At 43.5% G+C, this 18,807-nt stretch overlaps 1 protein-coding gene across 2 annotated transcripts in view; it reads right to left on the bottom strand.

The window, feature by feature from the left end:
* The window catches only part of PDE7B (phosphodiesterase 7B), a 465,941-nt gene that overhangs the window by 438,063 nt on the left and 9,071 nt on the right, over positions 1-18,807 (bottom strand). The window contains exon 1 of one of the 2 annotated variants that reach the window (XM_056566607.1): positions 11,155-11,455. The exons of the other annotated variant lie outside the window; for it this stretch is intronic. Within the exon in view, the coding sequence (XP_056422582.1) occupies positions 11,155-11,175 (21 nt within the window). The 5' untranslated portion in view covers positions 11,176-11,455. Of the gene's footprint in view, positions 1-11,154; positions 11,456-18,807 lie in introns of those variants that run through there. 2 annotated transcript variants of the gene reach the window in all.

The following is an 18,807-nucleotide window of genomic DNA, read 5'->3' as shown; positions in this document are numbered from 1 at the left end:
CGGCGTTTCCAGGTCATACGGGTCACCGGTGACCTGGAAAACAAGGGGGATCAGGGTAGTCCAAGACACCCACGATCCCCCTGAAGGGATAGGAGTGAGGTGGCAGGGGTGCCATCCCTCCTATCCCTGCTATTGGTCGGTCAAATTTTCCGCCACAGTGCAAAACTCCTAGCGGGAAACTCACCGTAAGCCCACCCGTGCTAATGTACCCTAAAAACACTACACTAACACATAATAAAGGGTAAAACACTACATATACACCCCATACACTGCCCCCCCCCAATAAAAATGAAAAACGTATCGTACAGCAGTGTTTCCAAAACGGAGCCTCCAGCTGTTGAAAAACAACAACTCCCAGCATTTCCGGACAGCCACTGACTGTTCGGGCATGCTGGGAGTTTAGCAACAGCTGGAGGCACCCTGATTGGGAATTACTGGCGTAGAATACCCCTATGTCCCCCCCTATGCAATCCCTAATTTAGTCTTCAAATGCGCATGGCGCTCTTTCACTTCGGAGCCCTGTTGCATTTCAAGGAAACAGTTTAGGGCCACATATGGGGTATTTCTGTACTCAGGAGCTATTCCACTACAAATTTTGGGGGCTTTTTCTCCTTTTACCCCTTCTGAAAAGGAAAATTGTTGTCTACACCAGCCTGTTAGTGTAAAAAATTTAAATTTTTACACTAACATGCTGGTGTTGCCTCATACTTTTTATTTTCAAAAAAGGTAAAAGGAAAAAAAGACCCCCAAAATTTGTAACACAATTTCTCCTGAGTATGGAAATACCCCATATGTGGGCGTAAAATGCTCTGCGGACGCACAACAAGGCTCAGGAGTGAGAGCGCACTATGTACATTTGAGGCCTAAATTGGTGATTTGCACAGGGGTGGCAAATTTTCAGCAGTTCTGGCATAAACACCAAAAAATAAATACCCACGTGTGACCCCATTTTGGAAACTACACCCCTCATGGAAGATAACAAGGGGTATAGTGAGCCTTAAAACCCCACAGGTGTTTGACGAAAGTGCTGGTGTTACCCTAAATTTTAAATTTTCATAAGTGAAAATTGGAAAAAATTCCCCCAAAATTTGTAACCCCATTTCTTCTGAGTAAGAACATACCCCATATGTGGATGTAAAGTGCTCTGCGGGTGCACTACAATGCTCAGAAGAGAAGGAGCGCCATTGGGCTTTTGGAGAGAAAATTTGTCTGGAATTGAAGGCCACGTGTGTTTACAGAATTGAAGGCCACATGTGCCAGAACACTGGACCCCCCCACATGTGACCCCATTTTGGAAACTACACCCCTCACGTAATGTAATAAGGGTTGCTGTGAGCATTTACGCCCCACAGGTGTCGGACAAATTTTTGGAGCAGTGGTCCGTGAAAATGAAAAATTTAATTTTTCATTTGCACAGCTCACTTTTCCAAAGATCTGTCAAACGCCAGTGGGGTGTAAAAGCTCATTGCACCCCTTATTAAATTCTGTGAGGGGTTTAGTTTCCAAAATGTGGTCACATGTGGGGGGTCCACTGTTCTTGCACCACGGGGGGTTTTGTAAATGCACATGGCCCCTGACTTCCATTCCAAACAAATTCTCTCTCCAAAAGCTCAATGGCGCTCCTTCTCTTCCGAGCATTGTAGTGCGCCAGCAGAGCACTTGATGGCCACACATGGGGTTACAAATTTTTTGGGGGGGGGGTATTACCCTTTGTAAAAATTGTAAATTTGGGGGGAAAAATGCACTTTAGTGAAATTTATTTATTTATTTACACATCCTACTTTAACGAAAAGCGGTCAAACATCTGTGGGGTGTTAAGGCTCACTGGACCCCTTGTTACGTGCCTTGAGGGGTGTAGTTTCCAAAATAGTATGCCATGTGTTTGTTTTTTTTGCTGTTCTGGCACCATAGGGGCTTCGTAAAAGTGACATGCCCCCCAAAAACTATTTGAGCAAAATTTGTTTTCCAAAAGCCCATTGTCGCTCCTTCCCTTCTGAGCCCTCTACTGCGCTCGCCGAACACTTCACATACACATATGAGGTATTTCTTTACTCAAGAGAAATTGGGTTACAAATTTTGGGGGGCATTTTCTTTTATTATCCCTAAATGAAGATTTAGAATTTTCTCCTTCACACCTAAAGGGTTAACAAACTTTCTGAATGTTATTTTGAATACTTTGAGGGGTGCAGTTTCTGTAATGGGGTAATTTATGGGGTATTTCTACTATGAAGGCCCTTCAAATACACTTTAAAACTGAACTGGTCCCTGAAAAATTCCGATTTTGAAAATGTTGTGAAAAATTTGAAAGTGCTGCTGAATTTTGAAGCCCTCTGATGTCTTCCAAAAGTAAAAACATGTCAACTTTATGATGCCAACATAAAGTAGGCATATTGTATATGTGAATCAATATATAATTTATTTGGAATGTCTATTTTCCTTACAAGCAGAGAGCTTCACAGTATGAAAATTTTTATTTTTTTCATAAAATTTTTGAATTTTTCATCAAGAAATGATGCAAGTATCGACAAAATTTACCACTACCATAAAGTAGAATATGTCATGAAAAAACAAACTCGGAATCAGAATGAAAAGTAAAAGCATCCCAGAGTTATTAATGCTTAAAGTGACAGTGGTCAGATGTGCAAAAAACGCTCTGGTCCTTAAGGTGAAAATGGGCTTGGTCCCTAAGGGATTAGTCAGTGTTTCTGGGTGTTTACAAACATATTTAGGCCCTATAAATTTAGCCTGTTCTTTCTGCTTCCGTTTTATATAGTTGGTGGCCATTTTGGGGATTCTAACAAAGAAAGCACGTGGTCGGGGGGGAGGTGCATGTTTTGTTGTACTCTTATCCTAAAAACCACAATTGGTGTAGTCAGCAGGTAACACCTCCTAGAAGCAGTCAGGCAGGTCTATAACAAAAGACAGGATGTTACATTGAAATGAGCCCTTCCTGTGTTGAAAAGGTATTTAACTTTTAACTCTGTGAAGCTTATGGGCATAAAAACACAAATATAACAATTTCATATCATTATTCATATCCATAACATTCCACCTCTTGGTTTTAATACCATAAATACACTGAAGTTACTGCTAATAGGGGTATCTCCAAAATCCGTATTTGCTAATCTTGCTCAAAAATACATACACATAGTGAAACATATAAAGAAATACATATTTATACTGTAATAAATATTTCATGTACAATAATATTTCCCCAAGCTTCCCATCCACCCCAAATAATTTGATGTCTGGTGTTTCATGAAGCTTGTAGCTGCAGCCAGGCTGGACAGATGGATTGGACGATAATATTTAGGGGAGCGTGCATCTGGTAAATATGTGAGGTGTTGGGCATCTATGGAGATCAGTGGGGCTACACGGTCATTATCAATTGAAAGGAAAATAAACAGGTTTAGAATCATTATTTAATAATATAGTTTTTATATAACCATGACTATTTAGACTAACTTCCTCCTTCTATTTCATAAGACTTTGGAAATAACCATGCTTTGGTTCCTACTTGAACTGTGGAAAGCCCTGATCGCCACCTCTCCTAGAACGGTACCGGCAGCTATTCCATTTTTTTTTTCTAAACAGAGATGTGTTCCACATTTATTTGTCCACACATTCCACCCAGTTCTACTCCAGTCCTCTCCAGGCCTACTGATCTGTTAGTTTACATTAAAACAAGGTTTTATTTTTCCACTTTTTAGGGGAGGTTACCTGTACATGTCAACCTTAAAACTAACAAAAGTATTGTCATTATTACATGTAACCCTGGCACATAAAGGTGCGTTCTGTGGTCAGTCATGCAGAATTATAAGAAAGTGTGTAAATGTTCTATCCCCCCCCCATGTATGAATATATCCTTTCAAAAGCTCATTGCACCTATTAATCAACCCCGAGGATTGGGTGGATTAAATGGGATAGTCCTGTGCCCATTGTTGGACTAACCAGTAAAGTGAGTAACTGGTGTCAGTTTTGAACTTCTGTTGGCATGCTGTATACTGTCTGCAGATGGGACGTGTGTAGTTGTAGTCCTTCAGTTGCATGCCCCCGTGTAGCCATTTGAAGTAAACTGGAACCACAGGATCTCAGTCTTTGGTCTTCAGGTTCCTTCATTGAGTCATCTTGGTATCCCTCTTGTCGGGGCAGGTGCCCAGATCTTTTCCGATAGCTCCTCTCACTAAAGAGCCATGTGACAAGCCAATTGTAGCCCCTGTATCCATGTGCTTATGTGAATCACCATTATCGTGCTCTTGTATCCTCATCTCTGCATATGGATTGCTTTTACAACTGTCCAGTGTATTTTGTTCCTTACAGGATATAATTCCTAATGAGACTAACCAAAACTGACTTGATTGGAGAAAGCAGGTATCTTGGATGTGGCAAGAATTCATGTGTCACGAGACCATTGAAGCTTGGTTAAAATCCATAAATTCACCAGTTTTTAAATCCACCTTGCTCTTGTGGGTACCATTTTCACTTGTGTAAGAGCTTGACTTTTGTCCACCTCTGCATAGATTGGTAGGCCTCTTCGCACCCAGTTATGGGGCCTTTAGAGTCATAGTCTCTATGAAGTATTGAAATATGAGCACCTTCAGCTTGGCTTGATTCTCTGGCAACTGGTCCATGGCTTGTGGTGGTGGAATGTAGATAGTCTGGGGCCTAGCCTAGTGAATGCAAAATGGACTTTGGTGCAATGAGAATTGGAAAAGAAAGGATTGACTAGATCAATCATTGCATGCCACTCTTGGGTTTGTTTGGCTGTATTAAACTGACAGACGATATTGGGGGACTACTGCGCTCGATGAAGGAGCAAATACATTGAGGCCCCTAATATCAATACGTCATTCGCCAGGAGGAATCTAGCTCCTTTACACACACAAGAGCATTTAAAGGGCTAATTGCAGGATGAACTACACCTAACAATAATCTGATTTCTTTCAACCCTCCCAGCAGCCCTTGTTGGACTACAGAGAGGGAAGAAATGACCACAGGTTTCCACTTTGCATTTCTCCTCACCATAGAGGATTTGAAAACAAAGAGTCTAAGCACCTCTCACTGCATCTATACTCTGTGCCCTAACAATATATCTATCCCCAAGATATTGTCAGGAAATTGGAAACCCAAAATGTTAGCCATAAACCCATGGACTCTTTGTTTATGGAATGTGTGTGTGACTGTTTGTTCTTTCTGCCTTAGTTGCTCTTCCATTAGACCCTCTTTGTGATTCAATGATGGAGCCTACAACTTCGGAAGGTTACCTCGGCCCCAGTGTCTACCAAGGCTAAAACTTTGGTGTGGTTGGTTTCTATCTCCACCAATACAGTCAAAGGAAAACATGGGGCCATTGATCCTAAGCCATAATGGGTAACAAACACTGTGCCAGGAATCAACGGTCCCATGGGTCTCTTCCCTCTTTGTCCATTATGGCCCATAAATCAGCTGACGGGTACAGAGATTTAAGAAGATTTATAAATTCAGATGCAACATTAGATATTGTACATTTCATCCCTGGACAATTAAGTTCATCCCCTTACACGGGTCTCCATTATTGATAAACCTTTGTTAAACCTAAATCTGCCCATTCTCAGTGGAGCCATTTGACCTGGACAAAAAGAAACCTCTTTTTTTTTTTTTTTTTTAGTACCTGGAATGCAATGCTAGACATAAAAGCTTCAAACCTATTACAGCACACAGAAGTGAATTCATGTTCTCCATTAGATAAACCTTAAAGTTAGTGCTGCAAAACTTACAGCACACAAGTGTTTCTAATTAAAGTAATCATACCCAGAAATCAATCACATATGTTTAAAGGGGTACTCCACTGCTCAGCATTTGGAACAAACTGTTCCAAACAATGGAGCTGGCGCCGGGGGCGACGCTGAGCAGCGGAGTACCCCTTTATATTCTTTCACAGAATAACAGGCACATGTACCATCACTTAGGGAAACAAGCAAACTGATGAACAAGCAAACTCATACTATGTCAAGTTACTACCTATCTGCTTCAAACTTAGCTTTCCTTATAAATACACACAAGTCTTACATTAAAGCTCGGTTGTATGATTCAAAGTTAGCATATACAATCACGCTCATGCAACACATGTACAACAGGCAACTTTTATATGCTTAAAATGTTGTCAAATAACTCATATTTACGCAATACAACCAAACCAGTCATCCTTGAGCAGGAGAATCAAAGCTATAGGCTGCCAATAACTAATAATCAGTTACCCTTGAAACTCCTAAGTAAAGGTTGGCCTGTGGGGTGTTTATTTAGATTTGGGCTCCAGTAATACTGCTTAGTTAAGTGTCTAATGTACTTGGGCTTTTGTGAGTATATTATATTCAGTAAAGCACATGGAGCAGACATTTTGAATATTTACTGAGGCGTATGGGTGGCCAGCTGACATAGCATTTGGGCAGCCACCTTGATGACCTCAGACAAATGGCCTGCAGATATTTGACTAATCAATTACTGTGAAACCTTTTGAGCCAAATCTAAATCTACCCCAAAGCCACGTATCACAACACTTCTGGAAGTTTCTCTTATCTGCACACAGGATCTTTGAAGTTCAGCCAGAGTGACTATTGGGTTCTTGGTCATCTCTCTTATCAAGGTCCTTTCCTCCCGATTACTTAGTTTGGTGGAGTGGACAGCTTTAGGAAGAGTCCTGGTTGTTCCAAAGGTCTTCCATTTAAGAATTATGGTGACCACAGTGCTCTTGGCAGCTTTTAGTGCATCAGAATTTTTTTTTTTTTTTTTTTTAGAATTGTACCTCTACACAATCCTTTCTCTGAGCTGTACAGGCAATTATTTTTGCCTCATAGCTTGGTATTTACTGTCATCTGTTAGACTTTTTTTTTATTTTAGCAGAAGGTTGCAACATTACAAAATGTGAAAAAAGTTAAAGGATCTGAAGATTTTCTGTATGTCTTGTATTCACAAGATAGGCCTCCACTGATAACAAAAGAATGGGGGTCACAGGTGTCCCTGCCTGAATGAAGCAGTAGCACTCTGTTTAGCCTATATGGGATTGTCAAAAATGGCTTAGCTATTTTGACAGTCTTATATAAAGTGCCACTGCTTCATTTTCCGGCACTTGGGACCCCCACTCTTGTTATCAGTGGAGGCCACAGCAGTCAGTTTTGATAGAATTAGCAATTTAATTAGTTTTAGATTCAACAGCCAATTCCATTTTGGCCCTACACTCCCTTAACTAGATTTAGAGCACCTGAAACAACAGTCATATATAAGTAATACTCAGGGATGTTGTAAGAAAGGTTACTTTGTGGACTATTTTACGTTCACATTTATGTGTGTGTCTGCATGGGCTTCCTACAGGTACTTGGGTACTCTGATATTTTTCCATGATCCAAATATATACTAATAGGCTATTTGACTTTTTATGGAAGTTTCTGTATGCTTTTTAGATAGGGAAATTAAATTGCCAGCCAGGTTGTTAAGAGACTGATGTGAATTGTGAGAATCTCTGTACAGTGCCCCAGTATATGTAGGTGCTATCAAGCATAATTAAATAAATAATGATGATAATGTACCAGGGTGCCTGAAAAAGTACATTACTTTCCTGACAATCTTTATACTATTGTAAGTTGTAAAGGCTTTAAGGGGTGGTCTGGCAAAAACAACTTGGGGGGGGGGGAGGGGGATGGGGCAACTGCTGGGACCCCAACAATCTCCTGCTTGGTGCCCCAGCTCTCTGAGAGAAGAATGTCCATTCATTCTTTATGGGACCGCCAAAGAGACCCGAGTGCTATAGGGGATAAGTTGTTTTTCGCCGGATTGACCCTTTACCTCTTAAGGATGAAAGACGTACAGGTATGCCCTTGTGCCTGGTACTTAATGACCAGCTGTCACGCCCCCTCCCATAGGCTTGCATTGAGGGGGGCGGATCGTGATGTCACATGGGGGGAGCCTTGACGTCACAACGCTCCGGCCCCGTGATCGACAGTAATCAGACCCGGCGGGACCCCCGCGATCAGGCATCTTATCCCCTATCCTTTGGATAGGGGATAAGATGTCTAAACGCCGGAGTACCCCTTTAAGGCCAAAACGGGCTTGGTCCTTAAGGGGTTAAAGAAGCGTTGCTAAATGGCTAAGACGCCTTACAGAATGGAGGGCACATTTTGGCAAGCTATTTTACAGCTTCCTGGTCGCCATTAAAGGGGTTGTGCGCTGCCCTTACTTTCGGAGCTCCACTCACAGCGTCCGGAAGTTCATTACTCCGAATGCTGTGTGCGGGCTTCCGTGTTCGCGGCCGCCGGGAGTGATGTCATGCCCGGCCCCTCGTGACGTCTCGCCCGCCCCCTCGTGACGTTTTGCCCGCCCCATCAATGAAAGTCTATGGGAAGGGGGCGCGACCGCTGTCATGCCCCCTTCCCGTAGACTTTGGACGAGGGGCCGGGCGTGACGTCACGCCTGGCGGCCGCAAACACAGAGGCTCGCACACAGCGTTCGGAGTAATGAACTTCCGGACGCTGTGAGCTCGAGCTTCGAAAGTCAGGGCAGCGCACAACCCCTTTAAGGATTGAGCGCAGTGGCGCCCCCTAAAGTTCAGCAACATAAACCATCTGTGAGCTTCCATAAAGTGAAAGAATCGGTCTGGGGTCAGGGTGCGTTCAATGGATGCACAAAAGTGTAGCTTCAAAAAGAAATTACTATTGTGCAGTCTTCTTACAGTAGGTGACAGGTTAAATTTTCGTACAAGGAACCACACACTATGTGCTAACAATCAAATAATTAATAGAATCAGCAGCCATCATTCATTTAAAGCAGTGTATCCCAACCAGGGTGCCTCCAGCTGTTGCAAAACTACAACTTCCAGCATGCCCGGACAGCCGAAGGCTGTCCGGGCATGCTGGGAGATGTAGTTTTGCAACAGCTGGAGGCACCCTGATTGGGAAACACTGATCTAAAGTCTATTATTATTATTATTATTATTATTATTATTAATATTTGATTTAAAAAAAAACAGTTCACAAGATAGAAGAGTCTCAGTCATTGGTAAGCAACAAACAAAGTCCCTGTTTTCCTACCAAGCACTGCAGAATAGCAATTGTCCATTCACAGCACATACCACATCCTCTGCATTTTTCCCTGATAATATATGTACAGTCCTTAACTCCAAGGCTGCTTGGGGGGAAAAAAAAAAAACTGCAGCACATTGCAAAGTAACACCTTTCACAATGCCAACCATTCTTAGAAACGCTAATAAGTAAACGAATGTAAATGCGATGTGCAATGCCCGAAGTGCTTTAAGTCCAACATATTGCAATACGTTGGGAGCAAACTAGGATTTAACCCTTTTTTTACCAGATAGAGAAGTAATTTCATGTCATCGGGGATGCCGATTTTCTGCTACGATACAGCACTTTGGCATTTCGGAGCACACTGCTGCCTCTCGTACAATATAATTTATTGTAAGTCCTTATTATCCCATATTTTAGGTAGGAGAAACAGGCATTTTGCTAACACCATAGAGGTTGTTTACCTAGGTATTCGCCTGTAAATCTCATGCTTCCGCGGATGTCTCCTTTAAAATGCATATCTCGAAAGGTCGAAGAAGCAGATGCAGAAAATGATGACACGTTTCACGTTTCATATAGTATTTGGAAATAGACAAAACATTAGCGCCCGCTTTTGTCCCCACACGCACTAGGTTAAGTCGATAAACAATCCACTGGGCTGTTATGAATGTACACCCACCTTTGGAAATCATTTCTGACTCGTTATATATATATATATAGGCAAGCCATGTACGGTTGTCTACCTGTTGTACTCAATATTCAATAATGCTATGCAGTGCCTTGCACATTCACACACTGCAGCAATCTCCCAACAAGCTCTGCATTGCATGAGTAGGTCGAGTGTTGTGTTGCTGCCTAGGCCACAAAGAATTCATTCTTATTTTTACTATTCGATTCGACTTAGCAGTAGCTCTTTTTTTCAAAGGCTGGAAACAGAATATTAAGAAGGAAAAGGGATAAAGAATAATATTTGGTTTTAATTCAGACCGGATCATTGAAACCTCTAAATTCAATCCAAGCAAAGCATCCAAAACATATAAAAATACAGCAAAGTCAAAACTAGCGCAATAGTAGGAGAATTTGTCATTTTCAGTCTTATTTTGTGTTGCAACAAGTAACAATTTGAAGCCTGCCGAAACAACATCTGTGGTTTGTTCTCATTATATTTGTGTAGCAGATTATTATAGAGTAAACAGAATATACATGTGCGTCTATAGACATATGTCTCACATATATATATATATATATATTTATATATATATATATATTACCCAACTTTTTATTGGTGTAGCAAATTAAGACACAAAGGCATGATTAGGGCATAACTCTGGCAACACATAACTCATCCACAATGTACCAGTGTGTTATCTGGCATCAACTTGTCTAGTACATGTTTACTGTCATATTCAGACGTGACCACTCAAAGCATTATAAAAATAGAGACGTTATCTGTATAAAATAGCCCGACAGGCAAATGAAGCCATTCCGGGCATGAGATTAATCACTCTTCTATTAGCCATGCACGTACCTCATTGCTTACCAAGTATTTAGTTTACAGCAGATATGAAGATGACATATATATATATATATATATATATATATATATATATAATTACGTATTGGTCAACTACACACTGAATATGACATATATGTAATACCTACATATTGGTGAACTATATATACATATTTATATATATATGTGTGTGTGAATAAACAACTCACTTTTGTTCACTGAATCAGAGTGCTGTTGGATACGTATATAGCTTGCTGCATATATATATATATATATATATATATATATATATATATATATATAATGTATCATTTTATGTTACTTTATATTTATTATTTATGTATTTATTTGTTTATAAAGTGCACACTTGTAAGCCCACCTCCTAGTAAGGCAAATCAGACCTGCCATAGAGGCAACATGAAGGCAGCAGATACTACAAACCTGTTACCATGGAAATATAATTGTATCACCAAGACCAAAGCAACATGAAACATAACTAATAGCAATACTAATGACATCCAGCTTCATCACTTGAAGTCGGATCTACGACTGCTTCAAGAATTAGATGCAAATGCAATAAGTGCTACCTACCTCAACCATTAAACAAGACATTTAACCATAGTTGCAGCTCAGTGACCTCCGATTGCCTTGAAATGTGTGATCGATGCTGCTTGTACATGTAGACTTGTGCTGCAGAGTCCAGCAACAGCATCCAGGATTAGGTGTGGGAATGATTCAATGGTAATGGGAAGAAGGGGGTTAATAAGAGAGGGTAGATGAGGCAGATGAGGGTCCCAGCTTGGGGGGGGGGGGGGTTCTACTTTAGTTTGAGGCTGCTGCAGTGTGAACTATAGGACTGTTTATTGGTGAAGGCTGTAGAGCTGGGAGGTGCTGGAGTCAGTCGCCACTGGCAGACAGCAGCAGACCAATAAGCTTGAACACTGTCAGCTCCCAGCACTGAGCTCCCCTTTCTGTGCTTGTTTCCTCATTTCCAAAGTGACGTCAAACAGCTTGGAGTTTTTCCTCTTCTCCCTTGCTGCATGCACAACTCATTTCACAGAGCGGGGATGAGAGGAATGTGTTCTCACACTTATTCATAGGTAGAGGTGTTCTGCACATACCTTACCATCACACGCATTGTGAGCTGCCTGCTTCACAGCCCTCACAGAGCCAGCCATTTTATGGTCTATGTCCTTTCTTATCGCCAGGATGAAATTCGTTTATTTGTGATTTTTGGTTTCTGCACCAAGAAAACGGTTAAAACAATGTGTAACCCTTTCACTCGGGGGTGTCTGCTAAACGCAAACAAAGCCCATATACATAATTGGGTCTAGAAAGAATTCATCACATGTCTTCGTAATCGCATACAGTGGTCCCTTAAGTTACAATATTAATCGGTTCCAGGACGACCATTGTATGTTAAAACCATTGCATGTTTAGACCATAACTTTATGGAAACCTGATAATTGGTTCTGAAGCCACCAAAATGTCATCCAAAAATAGGAAGTGAGGATTTAAAAAAAAAAAAAAAAAAAAGTAGATAACTAATATAGATAAAGCAAATCCTTACATTTAAAAGTAAGAAAGATCTGCTGGGAGCTGTAATCAGTGTCTATGTAGAGGACAGGGGCTTCTTCAGGGTCCTATACAGTACACACAGGGTCCCAAAAAAGTTAAATGGAGCCACCCCACCTGGAGCAGCTATCCCTGGCACAGGCAAAGAGTAGTACAGAACATGTAATACCTCCCTGTACTGTAGGGGGTGCTACCAGACATCTAGTCAGTGCATGCACTTTAGGAATACAGGTGTTTTACCAGTGAATGTCCATTCTGATTGGTTGGTTCTTCTAGCCATTGACACGTTTCACAGATCTGGACTGTCCATAGCATTGTATGTTGAGTCTAGTTTCAAATTACAATGGTCCAGAAAAGACCATTGTATGTTGAAAATATTGTATGTGGAGGACATTGTAAGTTGAGGGATTACTGTACTTTATAAAAAATTGCATTGTGAGCACATAGAAACAAAAACATCCACAGAATAGAGGTTAAATGGGCACTGTCATTAAAACTAATTTTTGCTAATGCATTCCTTATGGTAAATAATTGTAATGCTCACGTTTCAGAAGACAGGAACTCCGGTGGATGTGGATCCGCTGGTCCTGTGTGGCAGATTACTCGGACCGTACCAGGGAGCAGAGTCTAAGGTGCCTCTGGTTTTCACCATAGCCTGCCACAAAGCGGGATGGACTTGCTGTGGCAAGCGGCACCCAGGTCGCTACCTCTGGCACGGCTCGACCACACAGGCGGATAAAGGAGATGCGAGGCACAGGAGGGATAAGGCAGCTCGTAGTCAGGATAGCAGAAGGTCAAGGCCGGCGGCAAAGTAGCATAGTCAGGATGTAGCAGGAGGTCAGTAGGCAGGCGGCAGAGGAGCAAAGTCAAGTCACACAGCAAAGGATCAGATACACGGTAAGGCAACTCTCAGAAATGCTTTCTCTCAGGCACAAGGCAACAAAGATCCGGCAGGGAAATTAGGAGGGTGGGGTAATTTATCAATGAGCCACAGCGGAATTACACTAATGAGCGCACTGGCCCTAGGGGATGGGGACACGCGCTCCAGAGCAGAGAGGCATAGGCTGGGGCAGGAGAAGCACCAGGTTAGTGACGGACTGGGGCTCGCATGCGGGCACATCACATGATGTGAGTCCCAGCCCCGCCGGAAGCAGCAGGTAACGGGACCATGCGCTAACAGCCAGCGTGTGTGGCCGGAGCACAAAACGTAACAATAGTAACAACTTTGTTTAAAATAATGTTTTCTGTTTTATTTGTGTTTAAAAAAAGCTGCCACTAGGTGTCTCCCTACTTGTCCAGAGCACATTTTTCCCAATCTCTTGCACAGACTTTGGACTCCTGCGGGCCTGGCAGAAGTCCAACATCAGGAAATGCAGTCTGGACTGCTGAGGGGGTGTATGCAGCCTTAGCCAATCAGAGCTCATTTCACACACTGAACTGCTCTGGGCTATGTGTAGCAGAGTGAGGGAGGAAGTTCTCCCCTGTATGGCTTCAGATGATGTCACACCTGCTGGGGATTGCCCCTTCCCAGTCTATGAATCTGACTGAGCAGAAAATACAGAGCAATATCAAGGTAGGAAATTAAAAAAATAAAGGCAGGGGGTGGGTTATCATCATGGGGCAGTGAACTGGGAGGATTATAAAATGAGAGGTACTCTTTAACTGTGATGTAAGTCGATCAATGATATATATAGGTGCAGCTTCTTAAAGCATATGCAACAAAAAACCAATAATCAAATTCTAGCTTTTAGCATTAAAGTTACAACAAGCACAAACGGGATCAGAACATGTATATTAAATTCTAAACATAGGCCAAACCCTAATATACACACCACAGATTCCAACAGTAGATATCTTGCCTATTATAAAAGTACCACTCACAATCAGCTATAGGTCGGTTTTATTACAGCAACAAGTCCTGGCACACCCGCAGATCTAATGCCCTCAACTGACAGCTGTCAGTTCAAATCATCAGACCCGTGCTTAGGCTGAGACTTCAGCCCAAAACACACACAAAAATCTGCCCTTAACACACAATTCAAAAACCTCCATTATAATACATGGAAAACATCCTGGCAGGGGCTTTGCTATAGTGCAGGGGTTCTTAACTGGTGGACTAAGGTCCAAACCCTGACCACAGCCCCAACTATCCTGACAGAAAAGCAGCACCTCTGCACTGCAACTGCCTAACCCTCTAACCCACCCCTTGCTGAATTGGGCATCCAGCGAAAGGAGGGATCCAATCTCCCTGCAGTGAGTTGCATCTTTGTCTTTAAGACACTGATACAACCAAATAGCTATAGTGCTGGCCAGTGCAAGGAAACACTATGCTCCATGCCCAGGCACCCCTTCATTTTCTTCCCCTGTTCATTTAGCACTACCTGCATCATTCTGCTTTAGCCAGTCCTAACTAGAAGAGGCCAGAGCAGCGATGCAAGATGGTATGCGAGACAGGTGAGTATTATTAAGGGGGACAGGTTATATAGAATTGTGCTCCTCAACCTGTAACTCTCCAGTGGTCTCAAATATACAGCTCCAATCATGTGCTCCTGTCAGTATTATATTCAGGGGCACAGAGAGTGGCAGTATTATATTCTGGGGCACAGTGTGTGGCATCATTATAATTTAGTGGAACAGTGTGTGGCAGTATTATATTCAGGGGCACAGTGTGGGTGGCAGAATCACATTCAGAGGCACAGCATGTGGCAGTATAATATTCAGGGGGGGCACAGTATAATATTCAGGGACACAGTATCTGCCAATAACTAGCTACTAGGGTCCATTGGCTACACGCACTTATCCCTAGAACTCAACAGATAGACCTTATATAGGTTACCTTTTGAATACGTGTATATACTTATGCTTACAGGAGTGCCTTCTGCCCAGGAAGAGCATCCTGAACACATAGAGAGAACAAAGTTAGTGTACACAACAGTGGCAGGAATTGAATAATAACATAGGCTACAATCCCTTAAAGTTTTGTTTCTTTGGTTACTTAGAATGTGAGATATATTTTTGTTTGGTTTAGTGTATTAAGTTATAGTGAGGTAGGTTCACTAGAGTGATTATTTGATGTATTATGTGTACATGAATTATGTGAAGAGTCAGTCTTGGTATCTTAAGGGTAGGTTACCCTGAGTAGACTTTTGAGAACGTCGCAACACCATCTCTGGACTATGTGGAACCTCGTTGATCAACAACTCTCTGACCACTTCAGTCCCTGAGGGACCAGCTTGAGGGCTGGAAGCAGGAGTGAGATCCCTTTCTAGACTGAGAGAACCCACTGGAATAGGCATAGTTGGCTCTAAGTTGCTTGGAGCGGTCAGTGGAGATGGACTAAAGCTGGGCGAGGAAACTAAAGATGGCTGGACAGGGGTTGGCCACGGTACACCACAGAACATTGCAGGCTGATGAGGGGAGAACATTGGAACGTCCATTGATGGATGAATTCAACATATTCTCTCACTGGCCTTGCAGTCGGGGGAGTAGGAGGAGGTGGTTGTGGTAATTCTTCTTTTAGACATAGTTTAATCCTGTTTCTATGGACCACCTGGGGTTCAAATCCCTCCTTTTGGATCTCGTAGACATCAGTATCAGGATACGGCACTGCAGTAATAGTGTAGGGCTCTGTCTCCCAGAGGGAATCCAGCTTATGTGACTTGGGGAATTTTCTGAGCCACACTCTGTCTCCAAGCTGCAATGGTTGGGCTGAAGCGTGCCGATTGTAATCTCTTTGCTGTCGGTCCTGAGCTTCACCCATCTTCTTTTCCTCAATCTCTTTAGCCTCTTCAATCCCCCTTTGGTGCTCAGTGACCCAATCTTGTGAGGTCTGAGGGGAGTTATTAAAAGGGACTTGTAATCCAAAAGCCCTATCCTTTGGCAGCTGACAATGTCGTCCCATCATGAGGAAAACCGGAGTGTACCCTGTGGAGCAGTGGATAGTGTTATTGTAGATTTCCAGCAGCTCAGGCAGGAGTCGGGGCCACTCTTCGTGTCTAGAGACAGACGCTGCTCTCAGCATATGAATGAACATCTGATTGATCCTTTCACACAACCCATTCCCCTGAGGATGATAGGCTGTGGTCCGGAGTTTCTTGCAATCATGGAACTGGCAGAGTTCTTTAACCTGTTGGGGACGAAGGGTGTATGCATACGCCCTTGCGTCCTGGTACTTAAGGACGAAGGGCGTATCCATACACCCGTGGGAATTTCGGCCCCCGCAGCGCGCCGGGCGGGGACCGGGCCGGGGTGACTGCTGATATCTATCAGCAGGCACCCCGTGCAAATGCCCAGGGGGGTCATTAGACCCCCCCCCATGTCGGCGATCGGCGCAAATCGCAAGTGAATTCACACTTGCGATTTGCGCCGATTCCGGGTCATTACGGGTCTATGGTGACCCGGAATAGAAGGGGGATCGCGGGTGTCTAAGACACCCACGATCCCCCTAAAGCGATAGGAGTGAGGTGGCAGAGTTGCCACCCCTCCTATCTCTGCTATTGGTGGTCTAGACGCGACCACCAATAGCAGATCAGGGGCGGAGGGGTTTACTTTCGTTTTCCCCGTCCTGCCCTCCCACAATAGGCGGGGCAGGACGGGGAAAATGAAGAGGAGCGGCGCCGGAGTCCACTTACCCCTCCGGAGGCAGCGGAGCGACGGGGATCGGCGGCGGCGACGGAGATCGGCGGCGGCGTGCGGCAGAAGAGGGGGGCTCCCGGATGCGACGGAAGCCGGTGAGTAGTTGCCTAGCAACATCTAGAGGGCTACAGTCTGAGACCACTATAGTGGTCTCTAGACTGTAGCCCTCCAGATGTTGCAAAACTACAACTCCCAGCATGCCCAGACAGCTGTTTGCTGTGTGGGCATGCTGGAATTTGTAGTTTTGCAACAGCTGGAGGTCTGCAGTTTAGAGACCACTGCACAGTGATCTCTATATTGCCCTCTAGATCTTGCAAAACTACAACTGCTAGCATGCCCACACAGGCTGTTTGCTGTCAGGGCATGCTGGGAGTTGTAGTTTGGCAACATCTGGAGGTCCACAGTTTGGAGATCACTGTTCAGTGGTCTCTAAATTGTAGCACTCCAGATGTTGCAAAACTACAAATTCCAGCATGCCCACACAGAAAACAGCTGTCTCGGCATGCTGGGAGTTGTAGTTGCGTACCTCCAGCTGTTGCATAACTACATCTCCCAGCATGCCCTTCTGTGATCAGACATGCTGGGAATTGTAGTTTTGCAACAGCTGGAGGCACACTGGTTGGAAAATACTGAGTTAGGTAACAGAACCTAACTGAAGGTTTTCCAACCAGTGTGCCTCCAGCTGTTGCAAAACTACAACTCCCAGCATGTACTGACAGACCGTGCATGCTGGGAGTTGTAGTTTTGCAACAGCTGGAGGCTCACTGGTTGGAAAATACTGAGTTAGGTAACAGAACCTAACTGAAGGTTTTCCAACCAGTGTGCCTCCAGCTGTTGCAAAACTACAACTCCCAGCATGTACTGACAGACCGTGCATGCTGGGAGTTGTAGTTTTGCAACAGCTGGAGGCTCACTGGTTGGAAAATACTGAGTTAGGTAACAGAACCTAACTGAAGGTTTTCCAACCAGTGTGCCTCCAGCTGTTGCAAAACTACAACTCCCAGCATGTACTGACAGACCGTGCATGCTGGGAGTTGTAGTTTTGAAACAGCTGGAGGTTTGCCCCCCCCCCCCCCCCCCCATGTGAACGTACATGGTACATTCACACGGGCGGGTTTACAGCAAGCTTCCTGCTTCAAGTATGAGCTGCAGCAAATTTTTCGCTGCAGCGCAAATTCCTAGCGGGAAACTCACCGTAACCCGCCAGTGTGAATGTACCCTAAAAACACTACACTACACTAACACCTAATAAAGAGTAAAACACTACATAAACACCCCCTTACACTGTCCCCCCCCCCAATAAAAATGAAAAACGTATTGTACAGCAGTGTTTCCAAAACGGAGCCTCCAGCTGTTGCAAAACAACAACTCCCAGCATTTCCGGACAGCCACTGACTGTCCAGACATGCTGGGAGTTTAGCAACAGCTGGAGGCACGCTGTTTGGGAATCACTGGCGTAGAATACCACTATGTCCACCCCTATGCAATCCCTAATTTAGTCCTCAAATGCGCATGGTGCTCTCTCACTTTGGAGCCCTGTCATATTTCAAGGAAACAGTTTAGGTATTTTATGGGGTATTTCCGTACTCGGGAGAAATTGCACTACAAATTTTGAGGGGCTTTTTCTCCTTTTACCCCTTATGAAAAGGAAAAGTTGGGGTCTACACCAGCCTGTTAGTGTAAAAAAAAAAATGTTTACACTAACATGCTGGTGTTGCCCTTTACTTTTTATTTTCACAAGAGGTAAAAGGAAAAAAAGACCCACAAAATTTGAAACTCAATTTCTCCTGAGTACGGACATACCCCATATATGGGCGTAAAATGCTCTGCGGACGCACAACAAGGCTCAGGAGTGAGAGCGCACTATGTACATTTGAGGCCTAAATTGGTGATTTGCACAGGGGTGGCTGATTTTACAGCGGTTCTGACATAAATGCAAAAAAATAAATACCCACATGTGACCCCATTTTGGAAACTACACCCCTCACGGAATGTAACAAGGGGTACAGTGAGCATTTATGCCCCACAGGGGTC

This window comes from Hyla sarda, chromosome 3, assembly GCF_029499605.1.
Source record: "Hyla sarda isolate aHylSar1 chromosome 3, aHylSar1.hap1, whole genome shotgun sequence".
NCBI classification, from domain to species: Eukaryota; Metazoa; Chordata; class Amphibia; order Anura; family Hylidae; genus Hyla; species Hyla sarda.
Note: the sequence above shows the minus strand (reverse complement) of the source record. Positions and strands in the feature narration are given on the sequence as shown.